The sequence below is a fragment of the Perognathus longimembris genome, chromosome 22, assembly GCF_023159225.1.
Source record: "Perognathus longimembris pacificus isolate PPM17 chromosome 22, ASM2315922v1, whole genome shotgun sequence".
Classification (NCBI taxonomy): Eukaryota; Metazoa; Chordata; class Mammalia; order Rodentia; family Heteromyidae; genus Perognathus; species Perognathus longimembris.
The window spans coordinates 11,813,552-11,840,499 of record NC_063182.1 but is presented as its reverse complement, the minus strand read 5'-3'; the positions used below and the strand labels follow the sequence as shown (position 1 = coordinate 11,840,499).

General features: G+C 42.1%; 1 protein-coding gene across 1 annotated transcript in view; it reads left to right on the top strand.

Moving 5' to 3' along the window:
• Window positions 1-24,060, top strand: part of Serinc5 (serine incorporator 5) — a 92,138-nt gene extending 68,078 nt beyond the window's left edge. The window contains exons 6-12 of the mRNA XM_048331067.1: window positions 3,946-4,157; window positions 6,516-6,611; window positions 8,595-8,721; window positions 16,270-16,336; window positions 19,316-19,355; window positions 19,986-20,130; window positions 22,113-24,060. Coding sequence (XP_048187024.1) covers window positions 3,946-4,157; window positions 6,516-6,611; window positions 8,595-8,721; window positions 16,270-16,336; window positions 19,316-19,355; window positions 19,986-20,130; window positions 22,113-22,260 — 835 coding nt within the window. The 3' untranslated portion in view covers window positions 22,261-24,060. The remainder of the gene's footprint in view (window positions 1-3,945; window positions 4,158-6,515; window positions 6,612-8,594; window positions 8,722-16,269; window positions 16,337-19,315; window positions 19,356-19,985; window positions 20,131-22,112) is intronic.
• Window positions 24,061-26,948: the final 2,888 nt, after the last annotated feature.

The following is a 26,948-nucleotide window of genomic DNA, read 5'->3' as shown; positions in this document are numbered from 1 at the left end:
CTCATGAACTTTTTGCCTATGAGGACCATGAACTGCAATTCTCAGCATCTCAAGAAGCAAGAATTACAAGCATGAGCCAATATGCCTGGCCTCAATAATTCTTAATGTAGAAACCTTCGCTGTGTCTTCTGTATTAAAATAAATATATCACCCTACATTTTTCACAAATACATTTCAAGGGTACTTCATGGTAAAACATTAAAAGTTTAGATACTAAATTTCTGACTTGCCCATTAAACAGCAGATCCCCCAAAAAGAATATTTAGGTTTTCTTCACTCTGACTGTAATGCTTTGATTCTTTTCTTTTCTTTTTTGTCAGTCCTGGGCTTGAACTCAGTGCCTGGGCACCGTCACTGAGCTTCTTTTGCTCAAGGCTAGCACTCTATCACAGTGCCACTTTTGGCTTTTTTTTTGTTTGTTTATGTGGTACTGAGGAACTGAACCTAGAACTTCATGCCTGCTATAAAGCACTCTACTACTAGGTCTCATTCCCAGCCCTGCTTTGATTAATTTTGAAGCCATTTTCCCGGGCAAAATAACTATGCCTAGTTTTAAAAGATATTTTGAAAGAATTTGGTTGCTTTAAAATCTTTATAGAAACTACTCAGTATGGCTTGTGAACTTTGCAACAAATGATGTTGTGATTGTCCAGACTTCTAAGACCAAAAACTCTACAAACCCTTTTTGTCAACACACTTATAGTTAGTTGGTCAACATAAAATTAGGACTATGGTATGATATTCATTAATATTGTCATTCTCTTTTAATCTTCATTCTACGCTACAAAGCTTGTGAACTTTGTTTTGTTTTTTAAAAACGTGTTGATTTTTGGTTTTCTAGGTCAAATCTTAGGGGATGAATTGCCAATTCTGTATAAAAACTGAAATAACAACAAAACTAGTTATGTTCAGATGTTTTGAATGAAATCTCACTTTCCGAACATACTAGATTTGAAGTTCACTTTGTTTAATCCTGATACTAACCCTAAACTTGAGCTTCATGAACATTCCCAGCCTGGTGCCCATTACTCTTGGGTCTATAGCCTCTGCCCTGTTGCCTGGGCCTTTTCTCTTTTCCATGGAATCTCACTTAGCATTTAGTCAGCCAGCATTCTGGAATACATATGCCAATGCGGCAGGCTTGGAGACTATAAAAGATAAATAAGTCATAGTATTATTTGGTCTGTTTCCAAAAATAAAATGCTATCCAGAGACTAAATGTTGAAGCATGAGAACAACACCCTCTGCTAATGTTACCTAAAGTTATTTTTTAACAGATGACAGTCTTGGCCTTAGTATTCAATGAGAACCTGTCATTTTCTGGTGGCAAGCACATGAACACAGCCTGAACTGTTGAGCAGGACATTCTCTTAGAGGGACAGAGATACTTAACATGGAATAAAGCAAATATGTAGTAGGTAGGTTCTTTGATAAAAACTAAAGACTAAGAGAGTTCAGAAGAGCAGGGCAGGTTCCCTCTTCCAGAAGAGAGCTTCAATCAGAACGCCTCAAAAGAGAGCTTCAAGCTAGCTTTAAGCTTACTGAGCTCATTTAAGGAGCAAAGGGGCATTTGTGGCTAAGGCTTTATGGTGTAGGAAGAGTGGAGAAGGGTAGCCCTGAACCAATGTAAAGACTTTGGTTTTTGTTCTCACTTATTTTTATGTGTGTTAAGGATAGAACCTAAGACCTTGCAATAACAGTCAAGTGCTCTACCACTGAGAGACATGTCCATGCCTTAAAGCTTTGGGTTTTGTTTTTAGTGAGATATTGGGGGAATAAAAAATATAATGGAATCTATGTTTTAAGTTGGGAGTAGATAGAAGTGAGTCACGGGTACATATCAAGGAGGCCAGTGTGAGGTGATCCACTTGGAAGAGGAGTAGTTTGGATGTGGGTGCCAGCATTGGTCACATCCTGGTAGATTCAAAGTTGAAAAAAGCAGAGATGGATCTGGAGCAGGGGAGGGAAAAGTGCAGAGCAACTGCAGCTCTTGTTTTTTCTTTGTTTGTTTTTATTTTCATGTCTGTCTTTCAATAATGGGAAGAGTAGACTTGTTCTCTGAGGTTGGGAGAGGGAGGTGTGAGCATAGAGAAGTCAGCCTGCAGCTAAGCTTCAAATGCCAGTAAGACTGCCAAGTAGAGACAATTGAGAAATAGTCTCTAGTTCAGGGAAGAGGTTAAGGTCAAAAATTTAACTTTGGCAATATAAATGTAACTGTAAAAAAGCCTTTGGTGTACTAACAATGTAACTGAAAAGAGGAGACAAAATGGGACAGACCCTTCCTCCCCACTAGCCAGCGATGTCCACCTTTTTACATATTGTCAATGATCGTTATTGGGTCCTTAGATCCTCGTGTTGAGCCTCATTTTTCTCTCATTTCCTTTGTATGCCTTTTACGTTAGATAATTCTGTGGTTATTGATGTGCCTGGCTTGGTTTCAAGAATATGATGGTCATTATCATTTTGGCCTTTCCTCCCTGTTTTCCTTTGTCTCTGGCAGCAGTAACTTTTCCATCATTAAAACATTTCAGCTGGGTTGCTTGAATGCTTTCCAGTTTTGTGAAAACATTAAGCAAGTTGCTTTCTCTGAAGATTTGGAAGAATGTCGTTATAGAGAGCAACTGAATCATGAGGCAGATGACAGTGATTCAATCCATTCTTTTGTTCAGTCCTCTTCATTTAGCGTTTATAAACACTCTTTGTTCTGAACAGTTTCCATAGATTTTAACCATTATGTATTTTGCCCATCCCCTTATTAATATTTATAGGAACTAGAAAGTACACTGATCTCTTCTGTTTATTTCTTTATGGCACATCCCAGCATAATTTTTTCTTTGCCTGATTTATGCACTGCTTTTGTGGGGGTTTTGTCTTGTTTTGGGTCTTGGGGATTGTGTGAGTGTGTGTGCACCAGTACTGGGGCTTGAACTTGGGACTTCAAGCTTTTTTTTTTTTTTTTTTTTTTTTTTGGTCAGTCCTGGGCCTTGGACTCAGGGCCTGAGCACTGTCCCAGGCTTCTACCCGCTCAAGGCTAGCACTCTGCCACCTGAGCCACAGCGCCCCTTCTGGCCGTTTTCCATATATGTGGTGCTGGGGAATTGAACCAAGAGCTTCATGTGTAGGAGGCAAGCGCTCTTGCCATTAGGCCATATTCCCAGCCCGACTTCAAGCTTTTGCTTGGCTGTTTTGCTCTACTACTTGAGCTACATCTCTACTTTCAGCTTATTGCTGGTTCATTAGAGATGAGTCTCATGGACTTTCCTTACAGGACTGGCTTTGAACTATGATCCTCAGATCTAAGCCTCCTGACAGGTGTGAGCCACTGGCACGTGTGTGTGTGTGTGTGTGTATCATTTCTCCTTTACTATTTCTTGATATTATTTAGAGAAGCAACACTACTGTAAACTTCCCTTTCAGTATAGGGAGGGAAGAGCTGAGGCTGGCCAGACTTGCTCTGAATCAAGTTATTTGCTTTTCTACAAAGAGAAGATGGTCCACTGGCAGCACTTGGAGTGAGAGATTGTGGCACCTCCAGGCTCTGTCATTAGAGAGAAATCTGGACTGGAACTCCAGAGAAGAGCCACAATGACTTCATACCATAACGCTGCCAATACGTATTGCAGGGTTTAACATTCAGAATAGAGAAGCGAGGGTAAAGTCCGTAGGTATTTATTTTAGTTGGTGAGCACACTTGAGTCAGAAGAAAATTCTTCCGGTGTTTAGAAAAGATTCTAGGCCTGAGCCAAGAAGCTTACATATTTATGATAACTGTACAGATATAATGCAACATCAATAATCATTGCTAAAACGTGTCTTCTGGACAGTGGGTGGCCTTGGTGGGACCTTCTTGCATCAGTCTGTGCCTGAGGGATGGGAAATGGTTCAACACGGAGTCTTCACTGACTTGTCTTCTCTCCTCTGTCTCATCTGCTTCTGGAGAAATAGGACTGCAGGCACTGCCACAAACAAGCTGTGGTATGCCTCCCTGTCCCTGGTGACACTCATCATGTACTCTGTTGCCACTGGAGGCTTGATTTTGATGGCAGTATTTTACACCAAGAAAGATGGTTGCATGGACAACAAAATTCTCCTGGGAGTGCATGGAGGCCTGTGCTTACTTGTTACAGTGGTCGCCATCTCACCCTGTGTCCAGAATCGTAAGCAAGGCTTTTTCCTTTTCTCGAACTTAATATTTGTTGTAAATGTGAAAAGTAACAGTTGATTGAAAACTTGAGTCATTCTTTAGCCTGTTATGGTGGGCCCATCTAGGAAAGTTAAGACTCTCATCTCTTTTTGTATTCCAAGGGTGCCTCATGGCTGGAAAGACCAGACTTACTGAAGCCAAGACAGAGGAGGTAGACAGTGAACTGCAATGTGGTGAAATTAATCTATGTTGTGCAATGTGTTTATGAGTTTTGCCTGTGATCTCAGGGTAAAACTTGAGTGATAGGACAATGGAAGAAGGTATTTCTAGGGTTATCTTTTATTTAAGGGTGAACCAAAAAGCAAGTACAGCATGGTCTAGGAGTCAGGAAATGGGATATTTTAACACATTGGCTACTGTCTTCATGAGCTAACTTTCATCAGATCTAGGTTATTCCACAAAGAAGTTGGTGAACATGACCTTGCTCATGATTTTCAAAGCCAGAAAGGAAGGGACAGTAGGGAGTGAAAGTGCTTCAGAAAGTGGCAGTGTGAATTGTCATTTATTAGTGACTTATGATATGTGAGCCAGTGTTCTCTGGGCCATGTTTTTTGGGCCTTTGTCTCTGGTCTGATGCTTCTTACAGGAAGCATGTATTCTATGGAGCACTAATGTGCACATGCAATTCAGATGGCTAGGTAGAAAGAAAAGAATATGGACAACAAATTTATAGCCCCTTGGAAAACCTTCTAATACTGGTGATTTAAAATAATGGAGAATAACTGGGGATCAGTGGCTCAAGCCTGTAATCCTAGCTACTCAGGAGGCTGAGATCTGAGGATCAGGGTTCAAAGCCAGTCTTGGCAGGAAAGCATGTGAGAATCCTTTCAAATTAGCCACCAGAAAGTCAGAAGTGGAGCTGTGGCTTAAGGTGGTAATGTGGAAGCCTTGAACACTAAAGCTTAAGGACAGCACCCAGGCCCTGAGTTCAAGCCCCAGGACTGTCACCAAAAAAAAAAGAAAAGAAAAACAAGACGGTGACTAACAAATTAATTTTGCAAGACTGAAACTTTTTCAGTAGTAAAAATTTCCAATCCGTTACTGAAACTAAGGTGATTATTTGCCCAGATTTTGTTGTTGTTGTTGTTTCCAAGAATTACTAAAATAGCCAGGCCCCATGACTGACTCACACCTTTAATCCTAGCTTTTCATTTTCAGGAGGCTGAGATCTGGGAATCTTGGTTCAATGCCAACCCAAGCAGGCAAATTCAGGAGACTCTTACCTCCAACTAACCAGCAAAGAGCAGAAAGTGGAGGCATGGCTCAAGTGGTAGAGAACTAGTAAAAAAACCAAACCAGAGTACAAGGAAAGCCCTGAATTCAAGCCAAAAACGACTCCCCCCCCCCCCTTAAATTACAGGCCTTTAGATGAGAATCTCCCTTGAATTAAATTCTACTTTTTAAGACTAGATATAGGAAGTGGCACTGTGGCTCTGAAGAGCTCAGGGACAGCGCCCAGGCCAAGTTCAAGCCTCAGGACTGACAAAAACAACAACAACAACAAAAGAATAGGTATACTGTTTTGAAGTATTTAATAGCATTAGTTGCTAAGGAAGTAAATCTCATTCCCATGACAAAGAGTAAACATAGTTATAACTTAATAAGAAATAATTTTAAGCAAATTTAATTGATACGAAGAACTGAATCCTTTCATGGCAACAGGTAATTAAAAATTTCACCCGTGTCACCAAATATTAATTACTCTACATGATCTAAGCTTAATTTAAATGTTGCCGCTTTAAAGCTCTTCTTGCAATGCCAAGCCCCAGGGCATTAGGCTGGACCAGCTCTTGTACTTATACAGTATGCTCCAATGTTTGTGCATTTACAGATAAGAAAATTGGCTGGTTCCCCCCCCCCCTCTGTTCCTCCTTCCTTCCTCCCTCCCTCCCACCCCTTCTTTCTTTCTTAAACAGTACTGGGGTTTAAATCCTTGCACTTGTTGTTGCTCAGGTGCTCCACCACTTAAGCCATGCCTCCCACTCTCTTTTGTTTTTGTTATTTTTTAATCCATCTTGCACGTATGTCCCTGGAGGAGACGGAGTGTTGCGTTTAAGTAGAGCTATAGTTTTGGTAAGGTATTGGGTGGAGAACTTGATGTCACTAAAATAGTAATATCTAGGTCAGTATTTATCTGCCTCCTCAAGGTTAGCTTTATCTGAGAAATTCAGTTGGCAGCTCTTTTCACTACTAAAGGTAGGTGTTCAAGACCAAGGAGTTTTATTCTGGTGGGAAGCGTGGAATCTGTGTTTTGGAGACATGTGCCTCCTAACCACCGGAATGTAACATTGTCTTCCGTTTTGGTTAGCAGGGCAGCCCCACTCTGGGCTGTTGCAGTCCGGGCTCATCAGCTGCTATGTTACGTACCTCACCTTCTCAGCTCTGTCCAGCAAACCCGCAGAAATAGGTAAGCCAACCCCAGGAAGAAGGTCGTATTGGTGAATGAATTTTTTTTATTTATGGAGGAATGAGTTGTTGAAATTTCACAGATTAATAAATCAAAAATGCATGAAGATCTAGATTTTTTTCATGAAAAGATGGTGTTGTTGAGAAGTTTGGATTTTTTTTCTTTTTTTGCTTCTTTTAAAGTTGGTTATTACTTTCCTTCCTTGAGAAGCTTATTTCTCTGGATGTAATAAAAGGAATGAAAAGAACCTAAGGGACAGGGAGGCAGGAGGCTGGGTTTGAATCAGATCCTCTCCTTGCTAGTGGGTTATCTTACATTGCTCATCTTACAGAGACCACAGAGCATAGGATTGGAGCCAGACTGCCTGGGTTTACAGCCTGGGTCTAGAGAGTGGTTTTAAGAATTCAGGGAAAATATCTTTCTAGCTTTTTGCATCAATCAAATTTAGAGCAGTGCCTGGCACAGAGCAGGTGCTGTGTATGCATAGAGCTGCTACTATTGTACAATGGTTGCCATAATTATTTGGAAAGAATTTTTAACCTATTTTACTGGAGATAGTTCACTGGAGTTCTTATAAGTATAGTCTATTTTGGATTTTTTTTTAAACAAAAATCCCCATCTTGACTCTGATTCGGTAAGTTTACATAAATCTAATTTCTTTATGCCTCCTCGCCCTTTTTTTGTAATTACTAAGATTTGAATTTAGGGCCTTGAGCTTGCTAGGCAGGTGCTCTACCACTTGAGCTGTGCCCCCTCGAGCCCCAAGGTTTGCTATTTTGATTGTTTATGTAATAATCTCTGTTCTTAGTAGAGTTTAAGCTTACAGATTTTTTTAAATAGCAAGTGTCCCTTGAAAATAAACATTTATTTTTAATTTCCAGGGTGCTACTTGTGCTTTGCTCACTTTTCTAAGACTATTTTTCATTGGCCTGAGAATAAAGTGTTTTTGTTTTTATTTTTGACAGTCCTGGAGCTTGAACTCTGGGCCTGTGTGCTGTCCCTTGAGTACAAAGACGCTCAGGTACACATTCTACCTCTTGAGCCATAGTGGCACTTCCACCTTTTTCTAATTAGTGGATTGGAGATAAGAGTCCCATGGACTTTCCTGGGCTTCGAACCACAATCCTCAGATCTCACTCTCCTGAGTAGTTAGGATTACAGGAGTGAGCCACTGGCGCCTGGCAATTTCTTTTTTTTAAACCATAGATGGTTTTACTTAGTATTTCCACTAAGAATACTGGTAATTTTAGTCTGACTTCAAACAGAATGAGCATGTTTGTAGAATGTTGCTAGACTGTTCTATTTTATGCTTATGTTCCTTATTTTAGGGACAAGTTGGCAATTAGACCTAGGTCGAATGATCAAAATTAAAAGACACTGTGTTAGACAAAATGTAAATTACCACTCATGGTAATATTACAGAAATCTTTATATATGTAGCCTACAATTTTCTAAAATTCATACCGCCTGAGGAGGTCACCACATTACAGACTGAACGAGGCTCTGACAGCTATGTTATTTATATAATCACCTCTCTGGGTTAGAGGCTGGGGGTGGGAGGGTGCTGCCCTGCTCACAGACGTGGTCTTGACTGGTCAGTATACCTGTGGACAAGGGAGCCGCCACTGAATGCCTTTCTTCAGTTGCTGCTTAATCCAGTAAAGAATCCATCCAATTCTAGTTTAGTGTTGTTTTGATTTTTTTACTACTATTCAGATTATGCTGATAAAGAGCAAGATTCTGGAATCCAGGAGCTTTTCGACTACACAGGGGGTCTTGTTTCACTGGTATCTTGATGGGAAAGAGTGGTGCTTTGAAATAGCACAAATCTAATCTGAGTTGATTGGTGCTATAGTATAGAAGTTTCTAGTAATAAGTGTTCTAAGGAGTCACACCACAATTTACTGAATCTTTTCAAGGTGAACACTGCTATGAATGAACAGTAATCCTTTCAAATGTGATTGTGATTATTTTCTTTACAAGTTCTAGATGAACATGGGAAGAATGCTACCATCTGTGTGCCTGACTTTGGTCAAGACTTGTATAGAGATAAAAACTTGGTGACCGGGCTAGGCACTTTCCTGCTGATCGCATGCATCTTGTATTCTTGGTAAGTCTTCTGAACTTCCTGGAGCCAATTTGCAGACTTTAAAATTAGAGGGAAAGAATTTAAGTAGGTTTCAGCTGCCATGGGCAGCGAAACAAGAAAGTAGAAAAATAACCACAAGTAATGGGCTGGTTCTGAGCTCCGTGTACCTTACTTGTATGTATATTGGGCAAATACAATAAATACATGCTCTGTTGGGGCACTGTTGCCTAATGACCATAAAAGACAGTTGAATATTAGTGGCTGCAGCATTCTTGAAGAGCAAGGGAGCACAAAGTGAGGAAGAGATAGTATGTGCCAGAATATTCTGGCAACTTCCTCACCCAAAGTAAACAGCATTTGTTCTGCTGATGGTGGGAAGAGGATAGAGCGCTACGCAAACAGTCGTTCTGGCACAGTCGAAGGAAGACAGGAAATGTCCCATTTCTTCAATGCTGAAGCCCACAGTGCCAGCAAATAGGTGAGGCAGAGCTTCTCAGTGAGACATACACAAGCAGACTGTGTTTTCAGAGGTGTGTGGTGCAGGCTGCTACTGTACTTTTGAAACATTTCAGTAATTCCTAGAGAGAGAGAAGGCAAGGATCAAAATGGTTAGTTACTCATTCACTGATAATTAAGCCTCCTTCTGACAGTAACCTTTCAACTGATGGATTATTTTTCCCTTTGTGAGTTTTGTGTTGTGTTTGTTACAGTGTGTAAAAAATTCAGGTTGTCATGGGCACATTGTAATCTTTCCTTTGCTGAAACCAAACAATTCTGAAAGTGACAGCTTATATAAATAGTGTCTTTCCAAGCACATTGGGGCTTTCTTTTATACTCTACAGCCTTAGGAAAAGAGGCCAGTAAGAACAGACACCTTTAGATTTATTACTCAGTTTTTAAAAATGCTTGTTTGTGTTCCAGGTGGTAAATGCAATGATTGTCTAGCACTGGTCCTCAGTCGGTGACATCATCAACTGACAGCTTCCTTGTTGCATCAGTAGAGGCTGTGGTAGCCATTTCTGTCCTGTGTTTTATTTTTTTTAATTTATTTTATTTTTGGATCAGCATCCATTTGTAATATGAGGCAGTCTCATTGCACTATTTTCATATATGTACACAGTGTACTTTGAACAGATTCACCCCTTCCCCCATATTTCCATTCCTCTACTACTCCCTCTCTGCCCAGCAGGTGCGGAGCCCTGGGTACAATCCCCAGTACTAAGGGGAAAAAAATCACTTTTTTTAAGCCACCCTTGAATGAGAGATGGTAAATAAGTTGTTGTGGTTTCAGAATTAAGGCATCGTAGTAAAGTCTGGCAAAGGCTAATGTGATATGCCCCAAAGATGTCAGTTTTCTAAGCTGATAGCTGCTATTTAAAAATCTGTCTACGTTCCAAACAACCAGCGTTGTTTTTGAAGGCTGGTAATTAAGTTGCAAGACTGTACTGGCCCATGGAATGAGAAGATGGGAAAAAGGAGTTCACCCAAAGCGAAGATGCAGAATAACCAGCCACTTCTGTCATGTATTTCTATAACACTCAGGAACGTACACACTATGGAGAGGATAGGCAGTTCTCTTTCCTGCAGGAGTTAGTGAAGTTCCACATAGAGGCCTGGTGATTAATGTTTGCTGTCATTACCCACTGCAGCCCTATGAGAAGTCAGCTTGGAGAACATTATAAATAAACTAGCTTCAAGATCACAGGGAACTGGGTTTAGACATAGTGAGGCACTGATGAAAGGAAACCCTTAGCTCAATGAGGGGCTTTTCAGATCTTGACTTCCTAGAGTTTGTTTTTTGTTTTTTTCCCCTGTCTTAAGAAGAATGAGAGGTTGGATAATGTTATAAAAAAGAGACCAAATTGCTGGGGCAGAAACTCATGTGAGTATGATTACAGGAATATTTCGAATTCTTGATAGAAATTGTAGGAGGCCAGAAGTCCATGAGTAGTATGCAGAGTAAAGAAATAATCACCAATGTTGAGTGCGTGCGTGCATGCGTGCGTGCGTGTGTGTGTGTGTGTGTGTGTGACTTTCTGTAAGGTTACAGAAGGCTCAGCCCCCTGAGTACCTCTTACCTCTCTGAAGGTTTCCTGTCCTACCCACAGAGCTAAACTATTTAGAGGTTCTTTGTATCCTAAGGCTTGCTGTTGGACTCTTCACTGGGGATATATTTTATTTTGCATTGTTTCACCTGAAAGAACTAAGCCAGAATTTACTTTTTGGCTTCTTGCTCATATCCAGCTTTTCATCAGCCCCTTCTTTGGCCTGAGTTATTGCTGTGGAAGAGCCACAGCCCAGGCCTCAGGTAAGCGCTCACCTTGGCCTGCTTGAAAGATGGCTCTTTCTGTAGGTCACTCCCCCAGCCTGTTAGGCCTGCATCCTTGCTGTGACAAGCCCTGGCCTCCACCAGTTGTTTCTTAACTTTCTCCTTGGTCTCTGGATTTGATTGAGTTTGTTACTCTTTTGGCTTCAAGCTCCAGCCCTGAGGCTGACCTAGGGTTGACCAAGATCACTCATTTTTGTACAAACAAGCTATATAGTTCCTGTAGCTTTCAACTTCAGTTTCAGAAAACCCTCCCTTGAATCTCTTTTTCTTGAGTTTCTGAAGAGAGATATTGAAGACTCCTCCAAATACACACACACACACACACACACACACACACACACACACACACAACTTCGAGTGATACCCTTCTGTAAGCACAAGATACATAGTTGGCTTAAAATAAGAAAACAAATTGAGGAGGGATATTTATTCTTTTGGTATGTTCTGGTCTTGCTATGTCTATTGAAAAAGGAAGACAGGGTGAGTGTTATGGTACATGCCTATAATTCCAACTGCTTAGTAGGTGGAGGTAAGAGGTTCCCAGCTTTATGCCAGTCTGGGCAAAGTTAGTGCAAGGCCCTAGCTGCAAACTAAAACAAAAAGAGCTGGTATTGTGGTTCAGATGGCAGAACGCTTGCCTAGTAAGGTTGAGTTCTTGGGTTTAATCCCTAGAAGAAAAAGTAAGCAGGAAAGGGAAGGGAGGGAGGGAGGGAGGGAGGGAGGGAGGGAGGGAGGGAGGGAGGGAGGGAGGGAGGGAGGGAGGGAGGGAGGGAGGGAGGGAGGGAGGGAGGGAGGGAGGGAGGGAGGGAGGGAGGGAGGGAGGGAGGGAGGGAGGGAGGGAGGAAAAGAAAGAAGGACCATAGGGAAGGAGGGATAGAAGGTAGATTGTGGCTTTATTTCAGGAATCCTGCCACTGACTAACCTGCTAATGAAAACTATTCATTAGTGTCTTAAGTGTGAAATGACTTCTCCAGCACATACATGATTCCAGTCTCCTTTGGTAGCCATGAAGTACTGATTCCATAGTGCTATGTGAACGTGATTGAACTTCATCATGCAAAATCTAGGAGTGCTCATGGGATGTGTCCAGGATCTGCCCTGTAAATTAGTCAAGAAGGGCAGGATCAGTGCTCTCCATTAGAAAAGTTTGTATGTGTTCTTTGAGGTTTTTGTGACATGGGAGACTTTGACCAGCTCTAGAATCACCTCAAGCTGAAGGGCTGAGGAGCCTCTGCGTTGAGCCTCTCTCTGCACTGTGGAGGAGGTTTAATATCACAGTGGGGTCTAGAGGAATGAGAACGAGGGGAGCATATTTTGGGAAATGTCTCCAGGTAGTAAGGCACTGAGGCTTTGGAACGTGGAGCCCAGACAGAGTACTTGCCTGTGGTGCATTAGATATTGTCTGTATGATGAAGCCTCAACCAAATGCTGGTGTTCTGCTCCCCTGCAGGAAGGGCTGGCTAGAGTTACATATACTTTAGCCCTGAAAGAGACCTTTAAGATAACCTGGGAATTGCTTTTTATAGCTATTTTGTGCAGGGTCAACCAGGTGGGTCTTGGTCTTAGCCTGAAGGTCAACAGTAAGATTTTTTTCTTTTGGCCTAAAAGCTTTCAAACTAGGTCTGACCCACCTTTCCCTCCCTCCCTCCCTCCCCCCCACCCCCATCCTTGTGCTGTGAACTGGAATCCTCAAATGTTAGCCTCCTGAGTAGCTAGGATCACTGATGAGCCCCTAGGGCCTGGATAGGATTTTCTTGATACCATCAAGAAGAGTGTTTCATAGGGAAACTGTGACTAAATAAAGGCTTTGTATAATGATAACATCTACTTGTAGAGGTTACATGCCACTAATGCTGAACTGGATATAATGTTTTTAGAATAAAAATGTGCTCCAATGGTAAAAATGCAGTAGCCAAAATGCTAGGTTCAGCTCATGCCTCTAATTCTAGCTGCTTAGGAGACCTAGATCTGAGGATTATGTTTCACAGCTAGTCTGGGAAGGAAAGTCCATGAGGCTTTGATCTCAAATTTACCACCAACAGAAAAGAAGAAAAAAATCAAGAGTGGAGGTATGATTCAAGTGATAGAATACCAGCCTTGAACAGAAAAGGCTAAAGTGTCAACATCTAGGCCTTTAGTTCAAGCCCTAGGACTGCCACAACCATGTCTTATTCCAAATAATTTATCAAATGGAGTTTTTATTATAAGGCTTTGAAAGAATATTCATGTTTTTCCATATGAAGCTTTCAGATGCTTATCTTATCCTGAAATTAGAAGTTACATCCTCCCCAATGGAAACTTTATACTACAATGAAATATAATTCATCTGCACAAAATAAAGGGCCTTCCTAAAAGCAGATGTGTGCGTTCCTTGCACAGTCCACCTCCCTGGGCCTGGGCTCCCAGTCAGGAAGGAGGAGGAATGGACCCTGACCAGCACGCATCTGCTCAAAACAGATGTGAAAGTGATGCTCATTGGATTTGAGTAAGCTGCAAAACAGTGCGTCGATCCCAGAAGGTTCCTTTGCAAATAAGGCTTTTTATTGTTTCTGTGCAGCTTTTTGATCTCTGCTGTCATTGGGAAAGAGGATGAGAATGGGCAGAAAAGGCCAGGCTGCCTTATGAGGTTTAAAATGTGGAAATGACTCCTAATTCTTGTCTCTCCACTAGCAGATTAGCAATAATGCTCATTGCCCTTCTCAGGAGTAGACTGGAAACTGCAAGTGTGTTCCCACCACTCAGATCAGGGCCTAGAGCACAGAGGAAGCCTTTAGTAAATATCAAATGAACCTATAAGGTTAGCTGGAATACTGTTATTTATGTTTCTGTTTGTTTAAAATGTCTTCCTGTTTTTTTTTTATTTTAGGGAATTTTTTTTTTTTTTTTTACCTTGCAAGCCAAATTTTGTAACATTTTCTTTTTTTTTTTTTTTTTTTTTTTTTGGCCAGTCCTGGGGTGGCCTGAGCACTGTCCCTGGCTTCTTTTTGCTCAAGGCTAGCACCCTGCCACTTGAGCCACAGCACCACTTCTGGCCATTTTCTGTATATGTGGTGCTGGGGAATCGAACCCAGGGCCTCATGTATATGAGGCAGGCACTCTTGCCACTAGGCCATATCCCCAGCCCATCCCTGGCTTCTTTTTTGCTCAAGGCTAGCACTCTGCCACTTGAACCACAGCGCCACTTCTGGCCGTTTTCTGTATATGTGGTGCTGGGGAATTGAACCCAGGGCCTCATGTACAAGCACTCTTGCCACTAGGCCATATCCCCAGCCCCTTTCTTTTTTTTAAGGTGGGGAAATTGGTGGGAAGAAGTTTTGTGTTGTTTGCTATTGTTGATGGTGGTTATGGGGCTTGAACTCCAGCTGGTCGCTGTCTCTGAGCTCTTCAGCTCAAAGCTAGTGCTCTACGGTGGAGCCACAGTGCCGTGCCACTTCTGGCTGTCTGATGGTTGGTTGGAGATAAGAGTCTCATGGACCTTATTGCCTGCACTGACTTTGAACCAAGATCCTGAGATCTCAGCCTCCTGTGTAGCTAGGATTATAGGCATGAGACACTGGCACCTTGCTTGGGAAGAAGTGGTTGTGGTTTTTTTTTGACTTTTTTTGGCCAGTCCTGGGCCTTGGACTCAGGGCCTGAGCACTGTCCCTGGCTTCTTCCCGCTCAAGGCTAGCACTCTGCCACGTGAGCCACAGCACCGCTTCTGGCCGTTTTTTCTGTATATGTGGTGCTGGGGAATCGAACCTAGGGCCTCGTGTATCCGAGGCAGGCACTCTTGCCACTAGGCTATATCCCCAGCCCCGACTTTTTTTTTTATTAATTAAATTTTGTTGACAAGGTGTTGTGCAAAAGGGCTACAGTTACATAATAGGGCAGTGAGTACATTTCTTGTGATATCTTACTCCCTGTTTTTCTTTCCTTTCCCTAGATCAGGTAGGCATATATACAATACCCAGTGTACCAAAAACATATACAGTAGCCACGTGGTTTACGCCAAAGGAAATTCACCTAGATCTTTAAATATAACGTCAACAATAGAGTTTACTTATCCTTGTCTTATATGATCATACATACATAGCTTTTGAGCTATTGTGATCCACTGAGAGGTCTATTTTAGACCTTTTTATGTTTAGTAGTTGTTTGGTTTTAGTTACATAATGTAAGGTCGCTGACCCAAACCTGTGGGAAATACCATTTGACAAGAAGTTTTTTGTTTCGCAGACCTGGTCTCTACTGCCTCCCCTCCCCACCCTAACAGTCATATATCAAGGAGATCATGCCCCTTTGTTCTCTGTGTTCTAGGCTTGTCTCGCTCAACATTATTTGTTCAAGTTCTGACCATTGGGAAGAAGTTTTTGACACACTGGCTGCTACTCTGTTAAATTTCTAACTGGAAAACTTTGTTCTGCCATCTGCTGACTAACACAGAAATGATTTAGACTTTTGCCTTCATGCTTTTGTTTTTGTTGTTTTCTATGTAGTTTTGGTTTGCGGGGGACAGAGTCTTACTATGTAGCCCAGGACACACTGAGGAGGAGGTTCTAAGTGCCTGCACTCCACTCTTTTCATTATTTTTAATCTTCTCTGAGAAGCGCGAAAGGGAGGGAAAGATAAAAATGAAATCAGAAAGTTATCCTGGCTTTTGAGTGGGTATTTATAAAAGCCAATAGTGAAAACCAATACAGAGGACCAAGACACACTTTTCTCTAAATGAAAACTTGTCTTTGCATAGGATGATTTAATGTAATCCACAGAAAAAGTTACAAGCTATCAAATTGGCCAGGCAGTAGGAATAAAGTAAGCAACTAAGAAATTTCAGTTGCCCTCATGTCCATTGAGGATCCTCCTCATATTCCAAAATCTGCAGATACTCCAGTCCCTTATAAAATGATTATATATACTTTAAATTATGTATACTTGAAATCGTCTCCAGATGATTTATATACCTGACACAATATGAGTACTATGTAAATAGTTGCTATACTGCATTGTTTAGAGAAAATGGGACAAGGAAAAAGTATCTGCACCTCTTTGGTACAGAATCACCCTGTACCCTTCGGTGATTTTTATCTGAGGTTTGTTAATCCACAGGTAAGGACAAGGAGGGCAATGTGTTTTCATGTAAGGACCTGGACTAGAGGTGCAGTGAGCCGGTCACTGGGCCATGGCCAGCCAGTTCTCTCCTTTGTTCCAAGTGACATAAAATATGACTGTGCCCTGCTGACTTTTTGTTTGTTTCTTAGCTTGACGTCAACAACACGATCAAGCTCTGATGCTCTGCAGGGCCGATATGCAGCTCCCGAACTGGAAGTAAGTTGATTTCCTTTTCCTGTCCTTCTTCAACACAGAACTCACTTCTCAGAGGAGAAGCCTTTTTATATTTGTCTTTATTTATTGATAGGCACTCCATGATCCTGTTCTTTTTGCTTGAAAAAGAATATGTGTTTTGTATAGAAAAAGAAATATTGCTCCACATACACATTGTGGGGTTAAAATGAATGAACTAATTCTTGACTTTCCTCCAACAACGTTGCTCTCTGTCATTGCCTCCTGTTGCCCGTCCTCCACCAACCAGAGTTCAGGTAACCTTGTCAGGCTCCACCGTGGTCTTGTCTTCGGCTGACATAAAGTATGAGTAGAGTTTTTGGTTTGCCCTCCATCTGCAGCATGTCTAGGATGTTTTGTAATAGCAGTTCTGAAGGATGAGAGACAGAAAGAGGAAGGCACTGTGTGTGCTCTGTGCAGATGCTGCTGACTCCCTTAACTCCTATCAATTCCATCAGGCACACATGCCATTAAGAACAAGAAGCACCTTGGTGAGCCATTTACCCAAATGTCCAAAGCAGTCAGAGTAGTCCACAGCTGCCTACGGTTGACAGGGTATCTGTTATATTCTTTTTGTACAGAAGTCTTTTTCTGCGGTTCTTGATGGATACACACCATAGTCAGAAGGATCTAGTCAGGTGAAGGCAGTTAGAAAAAAGAGTCAACCCCAAGAATGGCAAGGTCTGAGGGATCCTCATGAAGACTATCATGTATAGCACTAGCCAGGTGCCAGGCATTGTATATTCTCAGCATTACATGTGCGGTTTCATTTAATCCTCATGGAATCATGGTTGCTGTAATATCCACTGCACAGAGGAGACAACTGAAAATGACACGTGATTTATACTTGCAGCTTCCTTTTGCCAGGGTGTGTGTGCCCCCAGAGTCTGTTCTTGACCATGACGCCCAGGGGCTCAACTGCTATCCTCTGGTCTTTGCTGTAGTCTTTGCCTGGCATCCAGCCACTGGCTATACTCTAATGGCTTTGTCTGATGGAAGAACCCTGGTGTCTGTCCAGATAAAGGACAGACTTTATTCTGCAGCTGGATGTCTGGGGATGGTCTTTCCTGCACCTGACCCAGATATAGTGGGCCATTATTAAGGTTTGTCTCTGCCAGCATCATTCACCAGCTTACTCAGTCCCTTAAAGGATGGGTTTGAATAGGTCACTGGCCTGTATACAGAAGAGAATGGGCTCTAGAAGGCAGGCGTTTGTTCTCCCCACTGACTAGATGGCCACCTGCTGAGGTTGGGCCATTATGGTTTCAATGTCTCTGTTGTATACAGAGTTCAAGCTCAAAGAACAGCTAGTCTGTAGGTTAGATTTAAGAGAGGATATTGTTCTCATTTGGAAGGGAAACCCAGTGTTTCCCTCTGAGCAAGTGGTTTGCTCTCCTGCTCTTACATTTCACAGGATACTCCTTTAAAAGAGGGAGCTGATATTTTCTTGTGGCAATTCAAGTTTTAGAACTAAGGCCTCAGCCCACTTGATTCACATCACATGATCCAGACTTTGTCAAGGCCGATGCCTCTATTAAATCAAGTTTCCTTGCTGTGCAGGAAGGAAACCAGGGCTTTGCCTTGAATGGCACAAATGGAACAAAGGCTCAGGATCCCACATCCTCTGCCTTGGCTCCATTTTTTTGTAATTCAAATATCTTCTACTATTAAGTAGTAAGAACCCAGTGCTTCTTGGACTATCAGTCTTTATGTAATCATGTAGTTGTTTTTCACAACTTCATTTCTTTTCATTAAGTGTATTGTTTTGAATAAGTAAAAAAGAAGATAGGAAATTTAAAAGGCACTAAAGATGTTTCAGAGGCGAGCAGTCCCATCCAGCCATGCCCGCAGCCAGTCCAGCAGCCTGACTGTCTAGGAAACGTGGGAGGCCTGCGCTTCCAAACTCTGCCGCACTCCCTGCCTCCCTGCTGTTGTCACGTCACTCACCATGAGTCATGGGCTTCAGGGTCTCCATTCTATATGGTGTCCCCGCTCTGTCACTGGGCTGATTTGGGAACTGCAGGTGAGCTTTTTAACCCCATGAGATCTCAATTTTTCGGATTGCGAACTGGATACTAATTCCAGCCTCGAAGCAGCCTGGTAAGCAGTGTACTAAAAGGAAGTGTGAAGAAAGCAGGTCCTTGTACTTGCCACTGTGCATTTTAGGTTGAATCTTGCAGAAGTAGAAATTGAGGCAGAGTGCATCAGGAAGGATGCATATCCGTGGAAGGAGGAAGATAAGGCAGAGAGGGTGAACAGAAAGGGCGGTTCAGGCTGACCAAAGCCTCACTAATCCCAGGGGTTGTATTAGGCATAGTGATCTCCCAAGAGATCCTGAGGGGCTGGGGATATGGCCTAGTGGCAAGAGCACTTGCCTCATATACATGAAGCCCTGGGTTCAATTCCCCAGCACCACATATATAGAAAATGGCCAGAAGTGGCGCTGTGGCTCAAGTGGTGGAGTGCTAGCCTTGAGCAAAAGGAAGCCAGGGACAGTGCTCAGGCCTTGAGTCCAAGCCCCAGGAATGCCCCCCCCCCCACCAAAAAAAAAAAAGAGCCTGAGGCCTGAGCCTTTTTACACCTGCCATCTTCATTATGTGATAGTGGAGGCCCAGGAAGGGCTTGCTGTAGATTAGAGCAGCTCTGTAGCGGAAGAGGCCTAAAGGAGCCTGCACCTGGAGGCTCCGCTCCCAGCAATCACAGTAGCTGGAGTGAGTGCCCGTCCCTTTGACGGGTGCTTGAGTGGCACATCCTCTTGCCCTGTCACTAGTACTCGGCATACCAGAAAAAGAACAAATGCTTAGACAAACCTTTTGAGGGGACAGGAGATCTGTGGTTAGGGCTCCAGTTTCATTGCTCTCCATTCCGATAAAAAAAAAAAAAAAAAAAAACAAAAAACTCTACTAGTAGGGTGACAGGAAACAGAAAACCAGGCATCTAACTCAGTTGTCTTTGATCTCACAGGTAGCTCGGTGTTGTTTTTGCTTCGGTCCCTATGGAGAAGGTAAGTGGAGCACTTTCATTCTAGATCTTTCCATGGCCTTGCAGACTAGTATTTCTCACTGTAGGCAGTTGCAATTCTGACACATAAATAGTTTGACTGGAAGGGGCATTCTAAATCTGGCTTATTTTTTATATTCTTTTCACATTCTTCTTCAAGAGGTGGCTGGGTTTGTTGGTTTCTGGCAGGAAAATCACTCTGTATTCATATTGAAATTAAATTATACGGTGAAAAATCTATATACTTTTAACGGAATGGTTTAGAAAAGGCCAAGTAGTCCCAATGGCTCATTTTGAGGTCCCTTTCCTTCAACTTTTCTTCCTGGAAGAGAGCTATTGGGGACTTGAGAACACTCTATGGGAACTCCCACCTTCTGCCAAGCTTCTAATGTGCTTATGTTCTTAAGGGCTTGCTTTCTTCTGCTCTGCTAAAATGAATGTGCTTGGTAATTCATCTGGTTAAGGAGTCCTGGGGTGGCATAGCAGTCTTGTGCTCAGGACACAGATAGAGGTTGCCCAAGGGTATAGATGTCTACTCTGCAGCTCCTGGGACTGCAGTGGGTAAGTGTGTCATTGTTAAAATGGAAAGGTGTGTGTGTTCACTCATTGCACTTGGCTTTCCTTGGATTTGCAGAAACTGAAGAGCAGCAGAATGTGAAAGAGGGACCTCGGGTCATTTATGATGAGAAGAAAGGCACTGTCTACAGCTATGCCTATTTCCACTTCGTGTTCTTGTTGGCTTCCCTCTATGTAATGATGACCGTTACCAACTGGTTCCAGTGAGTAGCCTATTTAATTATTTTAAGAATTAAATTAGGTGCTGTTTGGGAAGGGGAATCAGGAGTTTTTTTTGTTGCTCTTGTTGCAATACTGAGGCTTGAACTTAGGACCTTGACTGGCTAGGCAGGTGCTCTACCCCTTGAGCCATGTCCCCATCCCTTTTTGCTTTAGTTTTCAAATAGGTGACCTGGGCCACGATCCTCCCATTTACATTTCTGTGTAGATGGAATGACAGGCATTCACCACCGTGCTCAGCTTTCATTACTTGAAACTGAATCTTGTGAACTTTATTCCTCTGGCTGAACTCAAACTAGAGTTCTTCTACACTCTACCGCCAGAATAGCTTGGATTACAGTCAAGCCACTGTGCCCATCTTCCTAAGAGTCAGCTAAGCGCTTCTCCAGGCCTTACTGTATGTGCAGCCTTCTTCACAAACAGTTCAGAGTTCTTACCACTGGATTGACATCCTTCATACCCTGAATATTAATGATGCTCACTGCAGCTTTAAAAAAGCAGACGATTGCTGGTGGTATAGCTCAGTGGCAGAGCATATTCTTGGTTGTGAAGAACTCAAGATCTATCCCCTGTGTTGAATCCCAGAATAAAATAAAACACCCAGAAACAAAAAGACCCTAGGAACAAAATAAAATAGGTAAGGAAAGCTTAACTACATATGGCAGTCTGAAAATTTGAAGAAAAAAGTCCCTCCTTTTTTGGGAAAGAGCAAAAATTCCTTTTTGTTTCTACTACAGATGTTGTATATTTTCCCCCCTCCCCATGTTTTAAGTATATAGTTAATCTGACTTTCCTTATCTCTCTGTGGAAGTTCATACTTTGGTATAGATCCTAAGTTTCAGTTATTTCACAGTTGTTAGATTAATAATTTAGCATCAATTGTTCTGCTCATTGGATTGCTTTTATTCAGTAGGTGGCTTCTGTGTGCCACACAGTGTTGATAATCCAGCGGGGGGACAGAGTAGGATCCAAATTGATTGCAGTGTGTCAGTGTGGAATGCAGATGTTACATCTTCCTGAAGGACGAGAATTCCTAGGCAATTTTGGCTCATAAGAAAGGATGGAGGGAGCTGTAACTCTAAAAGCAGACAGTAAAAAATGTATAGAAATTGGAACTCTCTTACTTTGCTGGTAGGAATGCCATTTTGGAAAAGTTTGGCAGTCTCTTAAATATTTAAACATAGGGTTGCAGTATGTCCCAGTACATACCCAAGACAGAAAGAAAAATATGTCCATAGAAAAATTGTATGCAAATGCTTATGGCAGCATAAGTCTTAACAGCCAAAAATGTTCTTCAGCTGATAAATGGCTAACTGAGGTATGCTATACTTACACAATGAAATAATATTTAGCAATAAGATGGAATAAAGGAAATATAAACTGCTCTGAAATCTTGACATGGCAGTCAAAAATTTTCCTAATTTCGGAGCACTTCAGATTTTAGACTTGCTTGGCTCTTAACATCTATGTAAATATTCTAAAATGAGAAAAACGTCAAAATCTGGACTACATCTTATCCCTAGCATTTCAGTTAAGGGATACTCTGCCGGCAACATAGAAGAGACTTGGAAACAATGCTGAGTAGAAAAGCCAGTCATAAGAGGCCACACGATTGGATGCATATGAACCTGCTACAAAGGCAGATCCACACAGACAGGAAGTAGGTTAATGAGTGCAGAGTGTGGGGGTGGGGATGGGAGGGCAGCCAAGGGATGCAAGAGGACTGGGGAGATTAGAGTACTCTAAAATTGATGGTGATGGTTGCACAAGTCCATTCATATATTAAAAAGCCATCAAGTTGCATTTTTGAAGAGTATGAATTATCTCCCCATTGAGTTGTTGAAAAGAGAAGAAAGGAGGAGCGCAGGAGCAGGAGACCGGGAGGCAATTGGTGGCAGAGAGAACGTTCCCCCATTCTACCTTCTCCTCCTGCTCTGACCACAGTTGTGTGTCTTGTTTCCAACAGCTATGAAAGTGCCAGCATTGAGACCTTCTTCAGTGGGAGCTGGTCCATCTTCTGGGTCAAGATGGCCTCCTGCTGGATGTGTGTTCTGCTGTACCTGTGGACACTGGTGGCTCCCCTCTGCTGTCCTTCACGCCAGTTCTCTGTGTGAGGACATCAGCAGGCCTGTGGTTCAGTGGGCTTGCACTCTACAGCCCTGTCCTGTGACCAAATGTAACTAGGGTTTGAGCACCAGCTGGTGCCCGATGAGAAGCTGAAATTCCCTGGCTGTCTAAAGTGGGTCTGAAAAGGTTTCAGGAAACAAACAACAGAAAAAGAAATGTCTCTGGATTCACTTTTTTTCAAACAAGAGATTCATTAATTTGATTAATTTTTCTGGCATTCAAAATGAAACGACCTAAAGAACTTGAAAATTTCAAATTTATGGGTAGTATATGCATTCTTATGTCTTTTCCCTAGTTATTAGGCAGTAGTTGTACTAGTATTTTCCATGGATATGTTTTATACCAAACAGAGCTTAGAACACAACATGTCTTCCTAGGGATAAAAATTACTGTATTACTTTTACCCTTATTATTAAAATATATGCATCCCCTGAGAGAATCCAGGCCCCCTTGCCCCTTTATTCTATTCTGCCTCCTGGAGCCTGGTCTCCAGAGGACCCCAGCCCACAGCTTCCTGGTATTTATAGGGTACAAGAGGAAGCACCTGCCTTCAAATCCACCCTCAGTGCCACTTCCTGTGTGTGTATCCCTCCCCCACCCCCACCAGCATTTCTGTTTACGGTTGTGATGCTGGGAATCACAGCCTTACTCCTTGCTTCATTGGACCCAGAAGTCCCCTCATCCTTTTGGGTTTCAGCATTTTTTGAAATAATGCGAAAAGCACAATTTACCATCAACTCTCTTGGGGTTCTCACCATATCATCACTACATGATCACCATTACTGCAATAAGCAAAGTGCTTATTCATGCTGTTGTTCCCACTTGTGGAACAATACTCATGGTATCTTTGCCTCAGCAGTGGAGGGCTATCTTCTTGCTTGTTTGTGCTATTAATAACACTTGAAGGACCTTAAGAAAAAGAAGTTACTCCTTGGCAGAAGCCTGCTACCTTCTTTTCAGGTGTTAAGGTCAGCCTCTCATTTTCTCTTCCACCTCAAGGCCTTGGTTGGAATTGAATGAGCAGAATACCTTGCAATATTAGCATTGATGTCCTCATGCTTTCCTTGGAGTAGATGAGTGGAGAGGCGTATCCCGGGGCTGCTCCTCAATAGGACTGGTCAGATACACTGTCAGTCAGGCTGTGGACATGACCACGCATACTTAGAAGAAAAGGTAGCTGATCAAAGGCATTTAATTAAGCCATACACATCTACAGACAAGATATGTATCTTTAGTATTGATGCTTTCAGTGAGGCAGGAGATTTGTTCTATGGGAAGTTGATTGGAGACATTTATGTTACTGTTACGTATAGGGTGGAAACATTCTTTCTGAGCGATGAGGCAGGCTCAGATATTTTTCCTGTGTTCTTCTGTACACATTGGGCAGAATGGGGCCACACCTAAGCCTAGCTTCTATGTGCCAAAAAATGCTGGTGAGGAAAATTAGTTAAATTCTTCCCTCCTACTTCTTTGCTCTCCTTGCCAAGAATACCAAAGGTGAGAGGGAATGAAATTGGGGGAAATTCCTTTGGGAATTTGCCTTATTTGCCAGTATTTGAGATTCACTCTGTAAAAAGGTGTGTATGATTACATGTGCACATAAGAAAGCTTTGTTTGTCCACTTTACCGAAGTTCTTTTTATAGACCAGAAGTTCAAAGGAAAATTGTGTACTCAACAGTTCAAAGGAGTAGCCTCCTGCCAACCCTGAGAAGCCCTGGTGAAAGCAGCGGGCGGGGAGTGAGTTCCTCAAGATTCAGAACATGGGGGCTCTGTGTGCTACCCTCTGGCCTGGGGGGGCCTGGGGCAATGATTGGGGGGGAGGTTGAGGGGGCTGAGGTCACCTTTAGGAAACACCATGAGAAGAAGCAGATGGAGAGCCCAGGGGGTGGTGTGGGCGGTAGAACCCTGATTTGCTGTCTGGCATCCAGCTGAGATAACTTTAGGCCTGGCCCTTGGTCCAGGTCAAGGCCCAGCTGACCAAGCCACACATTTTCCTCTGCAGAAAGAAGTTCAGAGAAATAGTAACGAGACAGTTGCCTTTCCTCGTTGTTACCTTTCCTCAGCCAGCCGGCCCACCCTTGGTTTCTAGCTACTTAATTCTGGTCTGTGGCCTATGTGCCTTCTAATATCAGGCACAAGAGGAGGAGTTACACTTGCTCTCCATGTCACTCCACGCTACAACACTGGCAAGGTCTACTCTGAGAGCTGAGAGTACGTACATAAGGTGATTATAATCATAAGAAACACTACTCAGGTGATAAGTCGGCATTCATAAGTTTAAGAAACCTACCTTTTGTGCTTTTGCAACTTTAACTGGAAAATTTGTGCCAATTGCCTTGAGTTTTGATGACTGACAACAGTGTTAATATGATTAACTCACTCATACTCCCCTCCTTTTTTGTGTTTTAATAACACACCTTTGCTTTCCACAAGTCTTTGTATCTAATTGTAAAGTGCATTCCCCAAAGCTGCTGGTCAGACTCCCTAAGCCATGGAAGCTGAAGTTAAGAAAAAAAAATGTGTATGTTATGTTTTTTCTGTGTTTGTGGGAAGTTCTTCCCTCATTTTCATGAGTATAACACTTAAACCTGGGATAGGGGAATCCTAAAGGGGCATAGTTGTGCTTAGAAACATTACCGACTCCAGACTAGACACTATTTTCTATCATAATCCATCAGAAAACCTACCACACCCTTTCTGGGTCAAGCTTTTGTAATAATAGATGGTTAGCTTTGGTTTTAGCCTCACCGTTTCTCGGGAAATCCTCTAAGGATATGTTTGCCAGAAGTGTTTGAAACTTTTTAATAGAGTAGGTAGACTTGACAAGGAGAGGTTGATGTATTGGGTCTTTGGGGTTCTGTTCCCTGCAGAGGGGTCCCCACTTCCGGAATCATGTACTTCTACTTCCTCTGAGGCCTCATGATGAGTGACCTCAGCGTAGTGTTCATTCCCCTGCCTCCCGTACTGTTACCCTCTGCCTTTTTAAAGTGATGTATGTATTTTATGTTTGCCAGACGATTTACCACCATTGGTGCTTCACGTAACCCTGAAAAGGGAATTCCTGAGCCTGTATTTAAATTTCCTGGGCTCTTTTCCTTCGTTTATTGCCTTTCTAAATAGTATCTCATTCTGGTGTCTCCTCATCTTCTACACCTCTTGGAAAGGATAGAGGATTTTGCCTATGGTCAAGAAGGGGATCTCACCTTGAACTGAGACCCCGAATGTCTTCTATCAGGGCCAGTGCAGAGCTCTCTGTGGGATTTCCCTGTAACTTGCTAGTTAACTGAGTTTTGTATTCAGCTGATAAGGAGTTGCCGAATTTTGGACCTGTGACTTCACAAGAAAGTAGAGTTGCTCACAGACCTTAGATCCCCTCCCCCTTTGTATTCATTCACAGAACCCTTCATTTTGAAATATTTTGAAACACTTGACTTTTACCAAAGATGTAATTTGGGTTTTTGTTTTAAGGCAAAATCTTTTCAGATACAACTTAATTGGGGAAAGCATAATGCATATATAATGCATATATCCCAACCCACTTCCCTAGAAATTGGATTGTGTTGGTGTGAGTAGAATGATGGAAGAAGTCTTCCCAACGGTCCTGTGGGATAAGGGATTCCGGGAAGTTCTCTCAGGTAAAGAAAGCTTACAGCAGATACATAATATATGTCTTGAGAGCTATTTATAAGAAATTTAAGCGGATTGTTTTGTTTTCCTTTAGTAAAGATTTAAGATTTTTTTTTACTTTTCAAGAAAAACTACCAAAATTTTATAAGCATACTTTGTTAATTTTTTTTTCAGAAACAATTAGCTGTAGCCAAATTTCATGGTTACATTTTGCTATATTAGAATTTGATGATGTAGTATGTGTGGTAAACCTACTGCTAGAAGTTTATAAAGGTGTCTGATATGGTTAGATTTTGCTAACTGTTATAATAGTTTTTCCTCCTTTAGCCACAGAGCCAGTTATGAATTCGTATTTCTTTTTTGAATTCTAGATTTTCTATAAGCACCTGAACTTGACCAGTCTTTTCCTATGTAGAAAACTCAAAGCTTGTTAACTCTGTACTTTAATAAAATGTAAAATTGAAAACCATGATGTTTTGTCCTTTATGTTACATACAGTGCTCTCCAGTTACTGTTTTCTAGATTTTGCCTTTAAATGTTAATCGGGTCTCTTTTAAGCATCGCAGTGTCTGTGCTGATTTTTTTAACTGACAAATAAATATTATATATCTTTATGGTGGCTTGAAATAGTATACATTTTAGAATGATTAAGTCAAACTAAATAGCATGTTGTCTTTTTATGGGTGGGAAGAACACTTAAAATCTACCCTCTCAGCAATTCTAAATATGTTTTATTAAGCTGGGCACAGGTGGCTGACACCTTCAATCCTATCTGCTAGGGAGGCTGAGATCTGAGTATAGTGATTCGAAGCCAGACTGGGCAACTCATATCTCCAATTAGTACCAACAAGCCAAATGTGGTGTCATGGCTCAAGTGGAAGAGAGCTAGCCTTGAGCAATAAAGTTTGGCGACAGTTCAAGTCCTAGGACCTGCACATATACATACACATATACACACACGGACACACGCATGCACACACACACATACGTGTTACTGTAGGTCTCTTGAACTAACTGAATGTTTGTGTTCTTTTCTTTTTATCAGCC